The sequence below is a fragment of the Caloenas nicobarica genome, chromosome 8 (genome assembly GCF_036013445.1).
Source record: "Caloenas nicobarica isolate bCalNic1 chromosome 8, bCalNic1.hap1, whole genome shotgun sequence".
Lineage (NCBI taxonomy): Eukaryota > Metazoa > Chordata > Aves > Columbiformes > Columbidae > Caloenas > Caloenas nicobarica.
The window spans coordinates 4,942,251-4,961,786 of record NC_088252.1 but is presented as its reverse complement, the minus strand read 5'-3'; the positions used below and the strand labels follow the sequence as shown (position 1 = coordinate 4,961,786).

Sequence of the window (19,536 nt, the reverse complement as noted above, 5' to 3'; positions counted from 1 at the left end):
GTCACCCGTACTCAGCTGGCTGCCTCAATGGGAAGTGGAGGGTGTTCCACTTACTTGGGTAGAGGATTTTTGTGTTCAGCATTGGCAAGTTGTCCCGGTTTCCTGTCTGGGGAGGAAGAGATGCAGAGCTGCCCAGTGATAAACTTCCTTTGTTTATTAGTCTTTCACAAGGAGATTTGGGCACTGTAAAAGACAATACAAACGTGGCTGTTGACAAACTAACAGCGTGATTCAGACCAGCACACAGCAGCACAGCCCAAGCAGCACAACTGGGTTAGGCATCACTCAACAACAAAACACTCTAGCCACCAGAAAACAAAGAGCTGACAGAGCCAGTCATTAAGAGACAGAGATGTGGCATATGCGCAGCCAGAAAACCTCTCAGACTGGAGGTGCCAAAATGCCACAAGCAAGTATTAGAAATGTAGATGAGAAAAAGCTGGTGCCAGCAGCACAACACACAGGGTATTTGGCTCCCAATCAATACTCAGATAAGTTCCAAATATATCTGCAGTGATCACAGATCTCTAACAAATCATTCACATAACACAGTTATTAAAGCAAACTGGTTTCCACCCTCTGTCATTTGCAAAGGATGGCAGGAGCTTACAGGGAAATGTCATCAGTCAGATGGCATGAAAAATGCTCAAGACTGTCCTTTTCCAAGCACTGAAAGCCAAGAGAACCCAGATCACTGGCTAAGGTGCAAGACAATTTCTGAATCCCAGGCTAAGATCCAGGCTAATCCTAGGCTAAGATCATGGACCAGCCATCAGAGATGTAGCAAAAGGTGGGGTTTACGATGCAGAGGGTAGAGTACAGGAACCTGCAAGGCCTGGCATCTGAAGAGCAACCATTCAAAAATTAAAAAAACCCAGAACTTGGAAGGTAATATGTGTAACACTCCTCTCACTTTTTACAACTAACAGAATGGTAACTTGCAGGCAAGATCTGCACAGTGGCAGCCCTGGAGCAGTACCTTTCCGCTGGCTTCTCCCCTTGGACGCTCCGTAGCTGCTGCTGTGGGATGACTGCAGGGAGATTTTATCCTCGTTCCTCAGCTCCTTGCCCTCTTCAGAGGCCGAGAGACTAAGGAGGAAGCCCTCTTGCTCCTGGGTCTGCGCGTTCTGCTCATCTACGGCTGTAAGGAGAGAGGAAGTAGGTGAGTGCCTCGCAGTTCTTCCAGCAAGGAACACCTTCCATTGATGTAAAAACCAATCAGATGGGACTCCAAAAGCCCTGATTCCTTCAAGGAAAGAACAGCAATAACAAAAAGCTTTCCTATATAATTTGTCTCAACTAAGCTCTGCTCTGGAGAGCTTTCAGAACTGGGCTGGCTTAGCCTCCTGTTTCTTTGCTGAGTTCTTCAGCAGTGAGGCTCTAAATAGAAGTGGCCACCTTTAATGTTACAGGCACTCAGGCCTCCCAAGATGTGAACTGGGCTACAGGTGATGGGCTTCCATTTATTTGCATTTAGATGTTGCCAGAAATTCTAACCAGATGGACGTTAAATGATACATTTAATGAATTTTCTGTTTGCTTACTCTGTACTAGGGCAATAGGATAAGCCACTTGAAAAGGGCACTTAGACACATATCATCAGAAGGAAAAAAATAGCAGTTGGTAAAAAACAATACAAACAGAGAAAAAAATTGGATTACATACTTTGGAAGAAGAAAAACCGTTTGGAGAAGCTGAACACATACATTTGAAACGTAACTGGAGTTTGCCCAAGAGCTGGTAAGAATCAAATGCTAGCATGTTGTCTAAAGAAATCAAAACTTCCTTTCCTTGTGATCCAGAGGCCTTTCCTCCTCAGCAGCCCTTCAGCAGGCACAGCTCTGTGAACAGCCTGGAGCTGCTCTACCAGCTCACTGCCACCACAGGGGACGAGCCCCCCGTCTTTCAGTCTCTTTCCCTCCCTTGTGCTGACTCTGGAGTTCATCAAAACTACTCACAAGGCAATCCAACCCACTTGCCCAGCAGAAATACAAACTCTTCTTGCTGGATTAAGCAAATTGGTTGGGCTCCAAAAGAACTCCAACAAGCATTAAATTGGCACAAGGTAAGCAGCAGCAAATGGGGCAGCAGTGAGGTTAAGACTTGTGCTTCACCAGAAGCAGACTGCATGCTCGACTTCATCATCTCATATAACTTCACCAGATAGGTTCTATAGAATATTGCAGAGCTGGAAACATTGCAATCATCAGTACTGACTGCAGAGTTGTTCGTAGCGCACACTTAGGTGTGCACGGATGTCACATCTGCAACTTCAATGCTTTTATCTCCAGCAATAAGCTGTTAAGTACTTCCTTTGGTCTAAGTTAAACCACTGAGTTTATGACTAACATCTGGGATACTGATGCCTTTTGAAGGAAATGAAACTTTGAGCTACAGATATGAGTGGCTGGAGAGAGATAAGGGTCACCATGTGGAGAAGAGGGTCACCTGCCTAGGAAGTTAACACGGAACACAAGCAACGTGCATCGAGGTGCGGTATTATAACATTTTCCCAGTGACAAAGCTAGTTTAAGAAGTTCCTGCCCTCCCTTGTGGTTGCACCACTGCACTGTTTTGCTGGGCTCTACTATAGAGAGATTTTTGAAACAATCCAAGTTAAGATACTTTCTTCCCATGTATTTTCAGATCTGTTTAACAGCAAGGCCACACAAGCAGTTGCGCTGACACAATTGTGGTATGGGTGGGGACAGACAGGAAATGCAAATGAACAGAGTGTGGGAGGGCAGTAACTTCCTAAACCAGCCCTGAGAGAACACACCCTGGCTTATTCAGGCTTATTTAACAAGAAATGTTTCAGACACGTGGGTTTGGCATAAATGATGCTGAAACTGAACAGCCAGGCTTACTGAATAGCTTCTCCAGGTCAGGAAAGCTGTTTTTAATAAAGAACCCTACTCCCCTCTGGAATAAAGGAAATTTATACTTCTCAGGAAGTCACAAGCAGGACTTCTAACAGGTTACCTTTTTCTGCATGCTCTATTATCTGACGAATGGCTTTTTTCAAGCTGTTAGCTCTCAACATGAGCTGTTCTCGGGGACGAAATATCTGGGGCCGTGCAGTACATGATGAGCCCACCGACCGGTCGCTAGAAGAATCACCAGCACTGCCTGACCCATCCCCATCTTCGGTTTCCTCTGCAATGGTGGGAGGAGGGTTTGGCAGAGATGAAGATGCTTGAGATTCATCATTCAGTGTCTTGAGCAATGAGTCCAGCTTCTCCTTGAGGACAGAGCACTACAAAGCGAAGAAGAACATTTGAGAAGGACTAACAATAGACTGGGTAGCTCAATTACTTTAGTGCTTTCTGAACTGCTGCTGTCCTAGTTCTCTGAAAACAGAGCGATTTTCCACTACAAAAGTAGAAACCCAACAATTTTTCCAGTTTTACCTTCCTGGCCATGACCTCTGATTCCTCTGAGCTTTCCGTTGCCTTCTCATAGGCTTTCCCTACTCGAGCCACAAAATCCTTCACTGTCTCACAAAGCACCCTAGACAAAGCAGGTAGCGAAAACAAGGTCATGCAAGGATGGTCTCAGCATGTTCACAGTGCAACTTTCACTTATGGCAGGTGTCCTCTAAGTACTCACTTGGCTGAGGAGATGACCACTGAGTGTTGGTCAGAAGTCAAAATTTTGGACAAATGAGCAGCCACAGAGTCTTCATAGAAGAGAATCTTCTGCACCTGGTGACAACCAGAAACAAGCCACTGCGGTTGCTGCTTCCCAGCATTACAATATACACTGTGTACCACTTGTTCCCCAGAAAGTAGCTGTCATTCTACAGGTTCTTTTTGCCCTGGAAAAGTTCTGCAGTCCAGGGCTCAGTTACCTACTGAAGACCTGAATCGGAATCTAATTCTGAACCTAGAGATCAGCAGCAGCGCAGTTCTTAAGAGGCTCTGATCAACTGCAGATCTAAAACTGGTTTTTTTATGACTGCCATGCAGCTTTCCACAATTTGAACAACTTGATGTCATGACAGCAAATAAAAGTCAGTCACTTCCTCTCTGTCCTCTTCCAAAGCATTTCCTTCTCATCCCTCATTATGGCCGTTGACTCTGGTAACCCAACCTCCATCCTTCTCCATAATACTTCATTGACTTGAACCCCCCAGATCCTTGTAGCTCCTGCTATGCCCAAGTCATGGGTCCGCCCTGATCCATCTGAACTCAACCACTGCCGCCTAGCTCATCCATTCTGAGGCTGTTGTTTCCAGTTCCCTGTCCTCTGCGTTTCACAAGGTACCTCAGAATCCTCACTGAAATCTTCAGTGACTGTGGAAGTGGAGGCCTGGCGAGGGAGTTTGGTTTCATACACCATGATGCTCCACCTGTTGAAAAGGAGGCATCACACTTGTCACTACAAGGCAGATGATTTCCTCCTTTATCCAAAGGACACAACAGGTTAGAAACTCAAAGCAGAACAAATAGCACGTTGGTAAGGGCATAACTGGTGTTAAGAAGCCACAGAGTTGCAACAGAACTGCAGAGGGGCTGAACTGGGCAAGGAGGGAAGGATGACACTATGAACAGGTATCCTATAGCACACAGAACCTCTCTGTATGTCTTCCCTCTCCCACAGAAATTCTATGGGCATTGCTTGATTCACCGTAACAGATGCCAAGATGCAACTCTAAAGACAAGAAGCCTTTTTAAATGTACAAATATATACAGGTGATATCAATACTATGCGTCAAGAAGTTGATTTCTGCATTCAGCTTTTATTTCTAAGCCAAACTCAAAATAAATTGGTTCAAATTTACCAAGAAAAAAATCAGCTTAAAAAAATAAATCATGACAAATTCAACTGATGAGAACTCTGGAACACAAGAGAGGACACTGGATATCAGACAATTTCACTCATTACTATTCTGCAGCAGCGACACAGAAAGCCAGACTACCTTTTGTTGCTAAAGGGTGACACAGGATTATAAAAGAAAAAATGCTAACTGGCATTAGTAAGAAGTCCAGCAGCTGGGCAGAATCGAGAACTGCCCAGTTCTGGAAGATTTTGGGTGATGGTTACTCACCTGTCCAGCATTTTGGTACTGGCCCTCTCCAGCTTCTCCAGGATCTGCGGGAGCTGGGTATCATCATCACACGCAGACCCCCAGCCTAACACACGGGCAAGGTCGTTCCCTGTTCCCAAGGGCAGCACTCCCAGCTGGCACTGTGTTAGAGAAAAGGAAACCAAAACTGAGATTCAAATGGGAAAAAAAAAGCCACAAACGACCACCAACAGCCACAGGTAACATGAGTGATTCCTTACAGAGACCGGTCGTTGAGAAACAGCTAGTCCCAGGGTGAGGAGAAAGTAACTGGATGGGGAAAACAGCCAGAAGAGCATGTAAGTAAGGAAAAATTTCCTCTACTTTTAAGTTGATAATTGAGAGGACTGTAATACTGCTATGGTCTCGAGAAACACCTTGCTAAAAGTAACCCCTTCTACAGATGTATTTATTTAACCATCAGGTGGTGCTATTGCTTTTTCTGTAAAATTAGCATAGACCTCTCTAAGGCAAAATGGAAAATAATCAAACATTGTATGATACTTCTGCTCCAATGAAGATTCTGTCTATCCCAAGACTCGGAAACTACATCATGAGAATTAAAGGGAAGAGATGAGGAGCATAACCCTTGTGGAACTCCCTGTTTTCTAACTGCAGCCCTGAGTGTCTCTGCTGGCAATAGAGCAGGAGTAACTCTGAGCTACTCCAAAAGCTGGATCTTTTAAGTTGTGGAGGAACACTGGTGATAGCAATAATTAATTAGTCCTGTACTGCTTCTTGCAGAACACTACTGCAAGAACACTGCTGTGGTGAGCTTCCAGCAGCTTTGGCCCTGGGGGAAAACTACATTTGTATGAGCAAAGAAAGTCCTCTTCAAACCACGCTGCTGTCATTGATTTTTTCATCCCACCAAGCTCTTTGGGCAGGTACCTGCTTGTGAAGATTGAGGCTATCAATTTCAGAGAGAACCCAGCCAACGCTTCCGTCCCCACCGCAAACTAGAATCCGGAAAGTGTCAAATTTCTGGAATAAGCGTAAACTACAGAGGAGGGAAAGAAAAAAGCAAGAGAGAAGAACAATCAGCTGTTACAGAAAGAAATGATAAACAATTCCAATCTAAGCAATAAACATGGCAGATTTGCTTAAAGTAGGTTCTGATTTTGCAATGAATATGGCCCACTATCACATTACAGATGAACTGAAATTATTATAAACAAGGAATTATAAATACAGCTAAGCAATTTACAATGGCTATTCACTACAGAAGTATGTCCCAGATATAATCCTCGACTAAAGCAGGGCATTTTTGTCTGAACAGGAGACAAGTATTCAATAGCTAACTATCCGTTGAATTATTTCCATTTTGCAGATCTGCTGTATTCAGCCCAGCACTAGTTATTTGTCACTGTTTGGACTGCTCTGATGTCACTGCCTTCGCATTCAAGGCCACACGGATTAAAGGAAAGCTTGAAAAGTAGGAACTTTCTGCAGTCCCTCAGGAAGCAGACAACAGTGAGTGGATGTAAAGCCTCACAAGCTTTAGTCCTTCTGAGAAAGCAACAACTCAATGCTCCTGTGCCTCCTCTGTCCTGCAGGCAGGCAAACAACTCGCCAGCAAGACAAGTGTGAATTTCTCTATTCACCCTTTTCAGAATATTAAAAACAACCTCTCCTTAAGCTGTTAGAAATTGTGCTTCTTACTGAACATCTTCCAGAAGTACTGCCTGCTCTTATTTTTGTCTTGTGTATATATATTCTTTTATTATTACCTAAACAGCATTTACTCTAGTACATTAAAATCCTTATTTCTCTAAAGCACTGCTGACACATGAAAAATGTGTCAGAAATGGCAACATCTTATGGTACAGTTTGACTGGCACCAGTTCAGAATATTTAAATTATGAAGAAGCAGCCTTTAACCCGTACCACCATTTCCTTTTTAAGAAAGCAAACAAGAGCAGCTGTTTTACAAGTATGCACCATAGCTTGAGAAAATAATTTATTCCCTCCCTTCTCTTCTCTCCTGCTTAAAAGCAAAATCCTCTCTAACATCAGTCCAATTGGGGAGGGGAAGAAGAAAACTTTAATTTTAAAAGTTTTCTATAAATTATTTACCACTCAAACACATCCCTTGGACAGCACACTGCAGTTTTAAAGGCCAGCGTTTAGCAATGAGAAACCACAACAGTTCTCAGGAGAGCAGACCCTAATGGTCACTCGTCCAGGAGTGGACACTCCCTGATTTAGACTTCCGGGTCACATTTAGAAAAATATGAAAGAAATTCATATTGTGTTGGCTCTTATTAAAAGAAGCATCCATTCATGACAAAAATTACTCAAATATGATGCAACAGAGAAATGTTTGGAAGGAAGTGAACTACAGACCAAACTTTTTTTTTTTTTTTATTAAACACCTTTGCAGAAATACACTAGAGGAATTTATTCTACATCACTCACTTTTTTTTTAATCCATAGATATTCTAGTGTAATTCATAAAACAAGCCTGAAATGTCCTCTAGATTCCAGGGTAGAACCAACTTTAGCAAAAGCATTCCTAAGAGGTGTCTTCCCAATATCACCATAAAATATTTAAGGGGTGGAAGGTTTACATACTTCCCAAGTAAGTTATTTCTGGATAAATATTTGTTTGCTATCTGTGACATTTGTCTGTTCACCTGATTCAATTCAAGTTAACTCCTGTTAACAGTGCATCAGGATGCCTGTTACAGGTCTGTTTGCTGACAAGTTTTGTTCTAGATTCATGCTTCCCATGCTTGGTCTTCTTCCAGGGGAATGTTTCTGGAATTCCCCCCAAACCCCTTAAGCTGTTCTGCTTTTACTGATGAATGGAAATAATAGCCTTTTTCAACATTTTTGGTTTTATCTAAGCAATAGCACTAAACACAGAGAGGGGAAAACCCCTCCAAACTTCACATGTGTTCAGCCTTCTCTGAGGAATAGGTTCCCTGTTATACTTGAGGATGAGCTTATAATCAAATAAATCACTCGTATTTTTCTTGTATTTACAAGGAATTTGTGCTTCAATAGAATATCTGCTTACCCGAGGTGAGGTCCTCCATTCATGAGGTCAAAGACCTGGGCTGGATTCAGCAGCTGCTTGAATCTTCGTAGAAATTTTACACCTTGGTTGTCTCCACTTTTGGAGTTCACAAAGACCAACAAAGGGCTTGTGCAAGAAGGGGGACAAGTAGCTTTCCAAAAACCTGTTGGGGAAAAGGGAAAGAAGAGGGAGGAAAAGCCAAGAGATGTGAAGCTGCCCATGGAGCCAGAGTGAGAAAAAAACCAACATGGCACAACCCAGCAGAGCTGTGAAGAAGCCAACACTTTCCTGGTGCTTGTGGCACTCACTGGGGAAACGCCAAATGTGCACAGCCCTGAATCCAGCACGAACCACACCTCACGCTGCCAAGTGTCACACTTATCTCCTAGCAGTATGCCAAAATTTTCAGCTTTCCCAACCTTCCCTAACTGCTTCTGCAATATAGCTGTTCTCAAAAAATTTTAACAGCTGCAGCTCGGCAAATACTGACGTTATGGGGTAATAAACTCAAAGCAAGAGCAAAGCAAACAGTTCACTGCCACACTTCAGCAATGACTTCCAGTTTGGAATTTCAGCAACACCAAAAGCAGAATTTTCAGTTGCCAGAGTCTGGCGTTACCAGCCTTAGCTGAATGGACTGTGATTGAGGTGAAGAAAAAAGCAGCGCTACTTGCTAGTGATACTTACCATCAGAATCGATGCTGTTAAGAGCAGTAGGAGGAATGACAGATACTTTGCACAGCCCAAGAGGGCACTTGTTTGGCAACAACTCTTTACATGCTGTGTGTACCTGAAAACACCACCAAAAAAAAAAAAGGAAAATCATCCAGACTCTTTTGGGCACTGTTATGTAACTCATAAAGCCCCCCAACAAGAGGCTGTAAAGGAACAGTAAGAAAGGAAGAGGGCTCGAGTCCAAAGAAATGTCAATCGATAAACTTATTTTAAGAATTATCTAATCAGAGCCTTCTACTAATTCTCCTCTTTCCACTAGTATCTACTTTTTCTGCCATTTGAATTTATGAGACTATCATGTTGAGTGCTGAGAGGACCAGATAAGAGATTCTGTGGCTTTAAGAGCCTTCAGGCATCCTGTTCACAAGATCCTAGCCTCAGCTGAGAGATCAAAAGTAGCAACAAAAGAAAAAGCTGGGAATTCAAGAAAACAAGAAAGCAAAAAACAAAGTGGGAAGACATGAGGGACATAAAGAGGTAGGAGAAGAAGGGATTGATAAAGCCACCCAAAAAATGAAATAAAAAGTAGAGTAGGGCACTTGTCATTTCTGGTACATGAAGACTGCAAGGTAGAGGCTTTGCCTGGGGTTTGAGCTCCCGCCCCCCCATTACAAACACATATTTTGTCATACTTCTCTTATTAATATTATAGACAACTGGAAACATAGCAGGATCTGCATCACTGCAGTGGTTAAGGCAAGAAAAATGCAATGGGAAGGGAAATTGCTACTATTAAAATAGCTTAGTATTCTTTTTTGTCCTTTTTTGTTGTACCTTTTCAACTTGTAGAAATGACAAATAATGGCTTCTTAAAATGCAACATCTCCCATGCCTGAGGCATTGATTCATATTTAGTGTAATTAGATTCTTCTATGAAAGCTCACTATCAAAAGAAAATGAGCTTGCAGAGAAGCCATATTTATTTCAGGTCTTACTTTTATGCATCAAAATGATACTTTTCAGCACAAATTTAAATTTCTATCTCTTGCAGGCTGTTTATCATCTAGAGAAAGAACAATAAAGTCTTTTGTGTCAAATACTGACAGCACGGTTAGAGATTTCATTTAAAGTAAATGTCAACAAAAGAACACACCAAAGAGCTGATCAAAGACTATCCTTTTACTGAAATCACCAAGGTTCTTCAACTCACCATGGCTTTGCACCAAAGGCAGCGCCAGTCCTGCAAACGTAGGACACTGCCACAGGTTTTATCACACACAGTGCATTTGGCACTCACGGGCAGGTTTCCTTCCAACCACTGATGTGGCATTGAGATCTGCAAATGGTACAGAGGAAGAGAAGCAATATGGACTTTCCAGAGTGCAACTCAAGGGCATAGGATGTGGCACTGGGACATACAGAGAGGCAAGTCTTTATATGCACTGTTCAAGGACAGCAAAGGCAACGTCTAGAAAACACCCAAGGAGCATTTTTGGCATTTTACATCATGCTCGAGCACAAAGAGAGCAGGTGACTCGCCCCAGGCTACCCAGGAAACACTGACTTGCATGAGACATCCCATATGCTAAGGTACTGTTCCAACCACTCTTTTATCTTTCGTTTGCCAAAACTCAGACCAGGTTCCACATGCCTCCAACTATTTGACCTCAACTCCTTGGTCCATAGCAGGAGTCTCTTCCTATTAAGGAATCCTCACTACCCGGGTTGGACTTTTCACACAGAATCTCATGGTCTGACAGTAAAGGCCTTTCCCACGTTAGTAACACACAAAGGCAGAATCTGTTATTTGTGCAGAGAAGAAAGCTGCAGAGCACGTGCCACTGCTTCCACATCATGGTAAGGCCAGAAGAGTTAAGACTAACGCGTACCCCATCTTCATCCTCAATGATATCCTTCCCGATAGAAGCCAGAGTCGTCCACTTGCAGTTATTGGTCGCCCGCACAGCACACCGCTTGTGGGCTTTAAACTTGCACACTAGAGAGGAAGAGAAGAATATATTAATCCTGCCTCAGAGCATGCAATGTGGCAGTTTGTGCAAAAGCTTTCCCAAGTGACCATATTTAGCTCCAGAAGAAATCACGGGCACACACTGCCCTTGTCAGCCCTGCCAAAACTATCAGCCCCAAGCATACTGAGTAAGATGAGCTAGCTATTAATTCTTGCCTTGTCACTTTTGCCAGTTGCTTGTACAAAGCTTAGTTATCACCTTGTTAAATTTGACATGATTTACATAGCCATACACTCCTACATCCTTTTACACAGTGTGGGTGTAACCCCATTCACACTAGAAATATGAGCTGTGTGCAGCCAAGCATGTCTGCTATGGCAAAGCTGACAAATAACCTCCTGGCATTCAAACTCTTCACACGGATGTTCTTACAAATATGATTATTCTTATGAACAGGAGTATTCTTATGACTATTCTATCTGATACCTCAGAAGTACATGCCTGTTCACTTCAGAAGCATAATTTTAATAAGGGATGACAGTATATAGGAAAAAAATAATCAGCTATATTCCTATCAGGTCCAACATTAAAACCAGCATGAAAACATCATCACATCTATTATCCTTTTACAAAATGCCAAGATTCTGATCTTGACTCCTGCAGGAAAATTCTCTGTGAAGCCAAAAGGATTCAGCAGCAAAGGCTTTCAGCATCAGGTCCAGAAAAGACCTCCAGTCTCATGCACAGCCTCTAGCTCTCTCAAGTTTATTATGCGGCATTCTTCTACATCTTTTTGCAGACCGTTAACAATATTCCTCTTAAATTATCTGTGGAATATGGCATTGAGCGATAAAGATGATGCTCCAAAAACAGGAGAGAAGAAACCACTTACCTTCACATGAGAGCCCATGTGATGTGACTCCAGATAATGCCTCCCGACACACATTGCAGTACGTTGGCCGAGCGTGTGAGCAGGCGTACCAGTTATGCATCCCTGAGAAATGGTCCATGCTGTACTGGGTAGACTAATAAAATAAATGTATTACAGCAAAGTCTAAAGTAGAGCAACAAGACTTGTTTTTCCTTAGAACAAAGACTTGCACAGAGCAGTCAGGGAAGGCAGAAACAGAACACTTTTACCAGGGAAGAGTAGGCCACAGGCACTTCATACACAACACTCCAACTCCAGAAGGTCTTTAAGCCAGAAGAGACTACTTGAAGAAGAAGCCACACCTTCATTCCTGCTCCTGTGCTACCTCCCATCCTTGTCTCATTACAAGTGAAACGAACTGGAAAATGCATCTGCTGGAGAATCGATCCTTCCCCATTTTTTTGTCAGGTACAGTTTTCAGCAAGGTAAGTTCCCCAACCTGATTTATTGCATAGCAGAGGAATGCTTGTGCCAGCATAAGGGATGAGACAACAGGGAGAGAAGCATCAGAGTGGGGAAAATACAAGACAGCTTCTTTTAGTGGCAGTGCTGGTCTAACTAGAGCCCAAACACCAAACAGATGCACTGAAGTGGGCAGAACACCAAGCAAGAAAGACATGAATTAGGACAGGGAGGATAAGTGAAGAGTGAAGAGACAATGAGGAGGAGAACTGTGTTTCAAAACCTACCCATAATCTGGAAAGTGCTCTCAATGTTACCAAGGGAGAGTACAAAAAAACCACAAGCATTCTTTGGAGAATCGAATTTGGGATAGTTTTTACAGAAGGCCTACCACTATACGCATTCTAGTCAACAAAAATGACCTCCATTAACTTCACTGTTAGCTGACTCCGATCTCAAAACAAGCTGCTATTTAGGAGAGAAGGCACATTTCCTGTTACCTCAAAATGTTCACGGTTTTGTACAGTCTTCAGTGCTGCAATCCAATCTTCCATCTCTTTTCTGTTATCGGCACAAAGGATGAGCTTCCGACATGGAGTGATAATCTGAAGAGTGAGAGAAAATTAATAGTGTGTATTCTGGGCATGTCAGTGAGAGACAGCAAGAGAACATTTTATCACCAGTGTAGTCTATTGGAGCTATTTTCAGAGGTAGCGAGCCGCATAACAGAGCAGAAGTGATTTGCACCGTTCCACCACGTTTCTCTTGCACAGTAACATACCTTAATTCCTTCATAAATGTACAGAACCACAGAGATTTTAGCTGTCATTCCCAGTAATGAACTGAGTGAAGAAATCTCTCAGACCCACATAAAAACAAAACACAAAACAAGCAAAGAGCAGTAAAAGGTAAAATATTACACAAGCAAAACTTACATAAGATTTTTAAAGTACTTGATGACTTTTAAAATTGGCAACAACATTAAAACAGTTTGTTAACACCATAACATACCAGTTTCTAGCAATTAATAAATTAGATAACATGCTCTGTAACATCATATGAAAAACCTTTTTAGAGTCATAACAAGTGGGGAGGGAGAAGAGGAGAAATCAAACAAAACAAGAAATCTAGAAGAGAAACCAAATAAGCAATCTAGAAGAGAAATCACTGTATTTTGAACCCTCATGTTTCCTGAGGGCTTGTTCTACATTATTACATAAAAGACATTCCAACATATGTTCCACTGGCGGCTTGAGATTGTGATGAGTTTGCCTTCCTCTAAAAATACTCTCCTCAGTGTGTTTCTCCCCTGGGCTAACTTCCATGCATTAGCTGCCCTGCGTTAAACAAAGAGTTCGGTGTTCTAACGAACCAGCAGAAGATGGAATGCAGACAGGTCTCCCTGTAGCCTGCCACCAATGCTCTCTCCTTTTGTCAGATGGCGGCAGCAGAGAGAAATAAAAGCTCCCAGCTCTTCAAAGGACCACGTCTGCTGTCCATAGGGCTCCTCATTCAGCTGGGGTCCAGACTGGGCTATAAATCAACATTTATTCTTCCCGAGACAAAAGTCTTTCTTCCCCACACTGTAGTTATCTTATTGCCTCCCTGTGCACACATCTGTACTGATTTCCATCCAACTGACTTCTTAAATTAGACCGATATTGAAGTGTTTGCAAGATCTGGATTTAAGAAAAGCTGCATTAATTATAAGCACCATTAACAAAAATCAAAAGGCTCCCCTTTATGTCAACTGTAAAAACTTCCAGCAGCCCAGACTCTCCTGTACCCCCTCTACATTTTGTACATGAAAAAAATTGCCTACATCATCTGTTTTTGCCGCAAATTGCACCCTAACATCTGAAGTAATAAATTTAAACAAACTAGGATTGTGTCTGGTTGATGATGTTTGTATGACTCTTGCAAGCAAGCAATTGAAGTTTTGTTAAGAAACAGCAAAAAATCCACACACATCCCCCCAATACATGACCCCTGTTAATTACAATTTTCCAGTCTGCTTCTCACTAGTCTCATTATCATTCATAAAACTGACTAAGAATAAAACCCTCTGAAGTCGAACATCAAACTTTTAGTTGACATTAAAGTGCCTCAGAGCATTCACTAAGAAATGTATATTTAATGTCAACAAAAAAGATACACCTGTAAATTTCTGCTTTTTTTTAAGCCCTTCAATTTTCAAAATATATTTATCTCCATAGGACAGATTGTAGCACTCACCTGCAATAATGCCAATTCTACCCATCAGCATTACCAATACCCAGAACAGGGTGCTACAGACACATTAAGCCGGCAATGAATGGAGTCTAATACCTTTTCAAAGCAGGGCCATTCATATTAGAAACACAGTTTTGGCATGGAGCATTCTATCTTGGACAAAATTACCTGATCTGTATCAGTTGTAAGCAAACAGAAATAAATATTTACAAATTTCTAAAAATAAAACTTTGAAGAACTCCTTTCCTTTTCCCTGACTTTTCCTTTAAACAATTCCAGCTCTGAGAAAATTTATTCCCAAAGAAGGTAATCCCAGGAATCTTTCTTCTTCATTAGGAAAGTGGAAAATGGGGCCATTAACTATATTTCCATCAAAAACTCTGCTATGTAAGAATGCCCACCCAAGAGAAACCTTTTACAGAGCATGAAACACTATGGCAAAAATCAGCATGAAGTCAGAGAAGAGTGAGCAGCATCTCTGGAGCCCAGCTAAGAGGAAGCAGCTTTCTTGCTCAAAGTAAAACCAAGTTCAAATAATTTGTTCGAACAGCGCACGCCCCCCCGCCCCCTTTTTTCTTCTGGTGGCAAAGCCAAGAACATCTATAATTACATACGTACAACAGTACCCTATGTAAAGACCAAATATCTTAGGACGAAGCGTCCAAGGACCTTTCATCAGTTTAAAACCAGCCAGTTTTCATAAGGAACCACCAGTTCATTCAACAAGCCACCAGCACGCTCTTGGGCAGTGAGGAAAAATAATTTAAAACAGTTGGTAAAATTAATTTATTATCATCACGATCCCATTTCAGAACACTCCTATTCAGTGCTCTCTCTTTTCCTATTTTTCTTTTTTTGGAAAAAATTAAAAAGGTAATTGCTAAGTACATAGTATAATTTTTAAATCACCTTGCATGACATGAAATTTAAAATCTTGGCATAAAACGCAGAAATGCAGACACTCCTGTGATAAGAATTAATTTCTGAGGCTACTGACTTCCTAGATCACTGGAGAGACTGTCCAATATACAAAACCACGAATTCCTTAAGTCACCTACTGCATCATCTTAAAAATCCCCACATTCAGTGTTGGACAATCCTCTGTTCAAAGAACAAAGTTTATAAGACAAGAGGACAAGTAAAGAGATCCAGAAGATTTTCATACTTGAATCATCCAGACAAAGTCACAGAATTAAAATAAAGCATCTGTTGTGTAACTACAGAACTGCAAATAAAGTGCGATTTTGTGCAAGACAAATTTAAGAAGAGCATTTCCCATTAGTCAGTTCTAAAGCAACATTTGCATTGGATTAAGAGGTGTCATCAGAGACGGGAAACAAAAAAATACAATCTCAAATCTCAGTCCTGTTCTAAGGAGGACAAATAGGGACAATTCAGGCTTCACTGCGAAGGACAGATAAGATTTTAATGTAACTAGTGTAACAGTTCTTGGGGGAAATTAAGAAACCATACAAACCTGTTTTTCTGATTAACATGCACTGGCATTACAGTTAAACATTTTAATGAGGATAATTGGGAATCCAGAAACATGCTAATAGAGACACTTCCTTCCTAGAGCAGTGTCTTCCACACAGGCTCACGCAGCCGACACCGGGCACTTGTGAGCGACACCGGGCACTTGTGAGCGTATTTGCTGCAGGCAGCCACTGGTGTGCGACAGGCACATGGCAACACCTCCTCCACAAGGGCAGAGCCGAGATTGACAGAAATACGCTCTAACCCACGTGGAAAGGAAAACCCTCGTCCTGCTGCTTTCACCTTTTCTCCTGCCTGAGCCCGTAATTTCAACTCCAGACACCCACCTGGTGAAGGATGCTAACAGAAGGAGAAAGGCTATCACACACACTGGTCTGGCTAAACGAGACCAATGATCACTCTAACATCTCACACACACACACACACACACACACAAATCTTGTCATCTCCAAAAGAAGCCACAGGAATCCTCCCCCTGAAAAGCTGTCCTTTCCAAGCCAGGGAGTTCGGGGTGTTTGCTCTCAGCTACAGCCACGCCGAGCCGATGCCCTGGAACACGAGGTTTGGTTATCCCTTGGTTATCCTTGTTGGCAAATCTGGCTAGAAACCAGCACAGTCCAGCTATTTTTTTATGTTCCAGCTTTTGACTAACATCCTGGAACAGTATATTCCACAGGATGACGACGCACTAGGTGAAGTAGCATTTCCTTTTATTTGTTCTAAATTTACAAAGCAGTAATGTCATCCAGTGACCTCTTGTTCTTGTATAAACGGAGAGCAAAAAGCAACGACCCGATTGCTTTTTAGTTAGGATGGGGGCTGCCCTATTAGGAGTTTAAAAAAACCACAATAAAAGTCTTAAGATTTATTTATAATCTCATACATTTTTGGCCTGTTTGGGGATTGGCAAACTCTGAGTGTTCCTGCCCTGAAACAGCTCAGAATTTTATCTAGATATGAGCAATTAAGTAAATTAAAAGTGCTTGTTCTACCTAAAAAGGCAATATTAAAAACTTATTTTCTTTTTTTTTAATCCTAAATGCTATTGAACTTTTGGATGTAGTTCTTTAGATTTCACTCCTTGGTAGGAACTGGATGCCCACATATCCATGTGCCCAGAGCTCACCACATGGTGACTTTATGGATGCCTAACACGGACCAGCAAAAAAGCTCAACACCACTCCTGGGGGAAAAAAGCTGCCAATCCCTCTAATCAGTCCTGAAAAGCTATTAGGAGAGCTGGGACTGGCAGGAAGGCTTAAAGACATTTTGAACCAGGACACAGCTTAATTTACACTCCTCACTGCATATGAAACCCCAGGAATATCTTTTGTGGCAATTACGGTGATAATCAACTACCCACCAAGTCACCTCTCTGCAGGCAGTTATGAGCCCTCTGTGCAGATGAGCCGTTTCAAGTCGATCAGAGAAACTCTCAATTTTCAAGCTTGCTCACTCTAAACCTAAAAAAATCTATATCTAAAAAAAGTCATGCCTTCACTGGCTGTCTTCTGCAAATACTGATGCTCCCCTGACACTTCTCCAAAATTTAGCTTTATCTCCTCTGCCTCCTCCTCACAGCACATGCCCTCTTACCAGCTGTTAACCCTCGCTCCTTACGCTGACCCACATTCCCCTGTCCAAAACTAACACCAGTTTACTGACTTTTCAAATCAGGCCAGCTGGGAAACAACAGAGCCAACCAAAGAAAATTTCTCATTTCACATTCTAAAAATGGACTGGATGTCCCTGGATGTCCTTCCCTAATGAACAGCTGTGAATAATCGGACCAGAAAGGCAGTCCAAAAAAGACTCCTTATATTAGACCAAATTTTAAATGGAAATCTGCTACACTTCACCCTTTGGTGTTTTGCTGTACTGAGCAATCTCCCTCCACCAAACAGCGTAAAATTCATTCTCTGGTCTTGCTGCTATCAAAGACAGCTTTATCATCTCTGCTCACTTCCTCCTTCAGCATTTTCTGGCTGCCCAGAAACTTCTCAGCAAAAGTGACAGCCTGGCCAAACATGTGTTGGGACTGTTTGTTATCAGAGTAGATCTGGAGAGCTTTGTGACCACAAAAGATGGCAAAACAAGTTAAAGATCACACTGGCCCAATCACGGAGCTGGCTGAAGAAATGCTGCGGGGAGAGAAGGGGTGGGGGGGACATACAACTTTGCTAAATATAGTTTTTCTGATGTGATACATTTCTCGGAGTCGCCAAAAGCGAGGGTATGAGAACACCTGCTCATTCTGACTGCTTCCTTTTACTCACATCCTGTCCAAATATAGTCTTATGTTCAAAGGTGCTACTCACAAACCCCGCAAAGAGATCCCAGACTATTCCAAACAGTTGATGACTTGGGTAGAGGGAAAGCAGGAACTTCTGGAGTTGAAAAGACCTAGGAACTGCAACTAGAAAAAAATTAAATAGCTGTGAGAACAGTGCTGGTGCAGGCAAAAACTTCAGCATGACCACATATGGCAAAGGCAGGGAAAACGTCCACCACCTGGCAGCTTACTGCTACATCTGCTTTTGTATAGTGGAGTAAGCTCTGGGCATCCTGTGAACCCAAAAACTCAGAAAGGAAAACTGGGTGAGACTGTAACAGGGACCCAGCCATTTCATCCACTTCAGCTGCTGTTCCAGCAACAGCGGTAGTGAAATGCACACCGGTGTACTTTAAAGCACCTTGCCTGTGTTCCTCAATAAGATTCACAAACCAGCAAAGTCACTTTGTGTTTCAAACACGATTGCTGAACTCACAGAGGGAAAAATGGATTAAGTGTGGATTAAGTGCTACTTTCTTAGCAAATACACAAGGTTAAAAGATGACTGTGAAAAATGAAGAAGGAAGGAAAATCAAAGTATGAGTTTCAGACTCAAATGAGTCTTTTACACTTAAAATCTTAAAAGCCTGTCTCATTGATGTCAGCTGCTGAAACAATCTGGAGCTCAGCATCAGGCCGGCAAAGCCTTAGACAGCAAGTCAGCATGACTTTAGCAGGTCTCTAAAGCTTGGAAGGCAGAAATGCAAATGGGGGGCCGAGGCTTGCCTTACTCTACAGACAACATCCCCCTTCCGATATGCAATTCAGCTTTCACCCAGTTTTGCCCACAAACTCAGTCCCGTTAACTCACTGCTGAGTCTCTCTCCTCAAAACCTGGATGCTACTCTGAAGGGGGGAAGAAAAAGAAGTTTTTCAGAGGACACTGGAGAAATGTACCAGTTTTATTTTTTATATAGTTCAAGATCTTTATTTCCTGCTAAAATGACCATCTTTCTCCTACGGAAACTCTCCACCAAATAAAACAAGTCATTAATGTTCTTATAGTTGTGCCAAATTCTGCCTTTTCTTTTTTTTTCTTCTTTTTTTCCTCAGTACCAATAACAAGATTTTCCTCAAAGCCCTAAGTGCACAAATCTCTGTTCACACTATATCGGGTATTTTATCCCCAACTTCCACATGGCTGTTTTATCTTAATTTTCAATCTGTAAAATCTAGAACAGCTCAGTCCCATAGGAAAGCAGGTACAACACATGGTGTGGTCTCTTCAGGACCATTTTTACATGACTAGGTTCATTCACCTTGTGATACGCACCTGGTCTGCCAAGGGGTCGCACATTACATCTTGTCTGAGCGCTGGCACTTATCGCCGCTACGCTGTGCCTGCAGATCAAGTTCAACTCCTGCTGACCCTCTATCTGCGCTTTCTCCCAGTCCCTATCTTCCCCA

General features: G+C 42.2%; 1 protein-coding gene across 8 annotated transcripts in view; it reads right to left on the bottom strand.

Annotated features, from left to right (window-relative positions):
* DGKD (diacylglycerol kinase delta) overlaps nt 1-19,536 on the bottom strand; it is a 60,227-nt gene that overhangs the window by 16,852 nt on the left and 23,839 nt on the right. For all 8 annotated transcript variants that reach the window (XM_065639619.1, XM_065639622.1, XM_065639623.1 and 5 more), the window contains exons 4-17: nt 12,569-12,673; nt 11,628-11,760; nt 10,655-10,761; nt 9,976-10,101; nt 8,778-8,880; nt 8,091-8,253; nt 5,960-6,068; nt 5,051-5,190; nt 4,267-4,351; nt 3,610-3,704; nt 3,411-3,510; nt 2,983-3,256; nt 980-1,141; nt 55-183 (exon numbers count right to left, since the gene is read on the bottom strand). In XM_065639619.1, the coding sequence (XP_065495691.1) occupies nt 55-183; nt 980-1,141; nt 2,983-3,256; nt 3,411-3,510; nt 3,610-3,704; nt 4,267-4,351; nt 5,051-5,190; nt 5,960-6,068; nt 8,091-8,253; nt 8,778-8,880; nt 9,976-10,101; nt 10,655-10,761; nt 11,628-11,760; nt 12,569-12,673 (1,831 nt within the window). The remainder of the gene's footprint in view (nt 1-54; nt 184-979; nt 1,142-2,982; nt 3,257-3,410; nt 3,511-3,609; nt 3,705-4,266; nt 4,352-5,050; nt 5,191-5,959; nt 6,069-8,090; nt 8,254-8,777; nt 8,881-9,975; nt 10,102-10,654; nt 10,762-11,627; nt 11,761-12,568; nt 12,674-19,536) is intronic.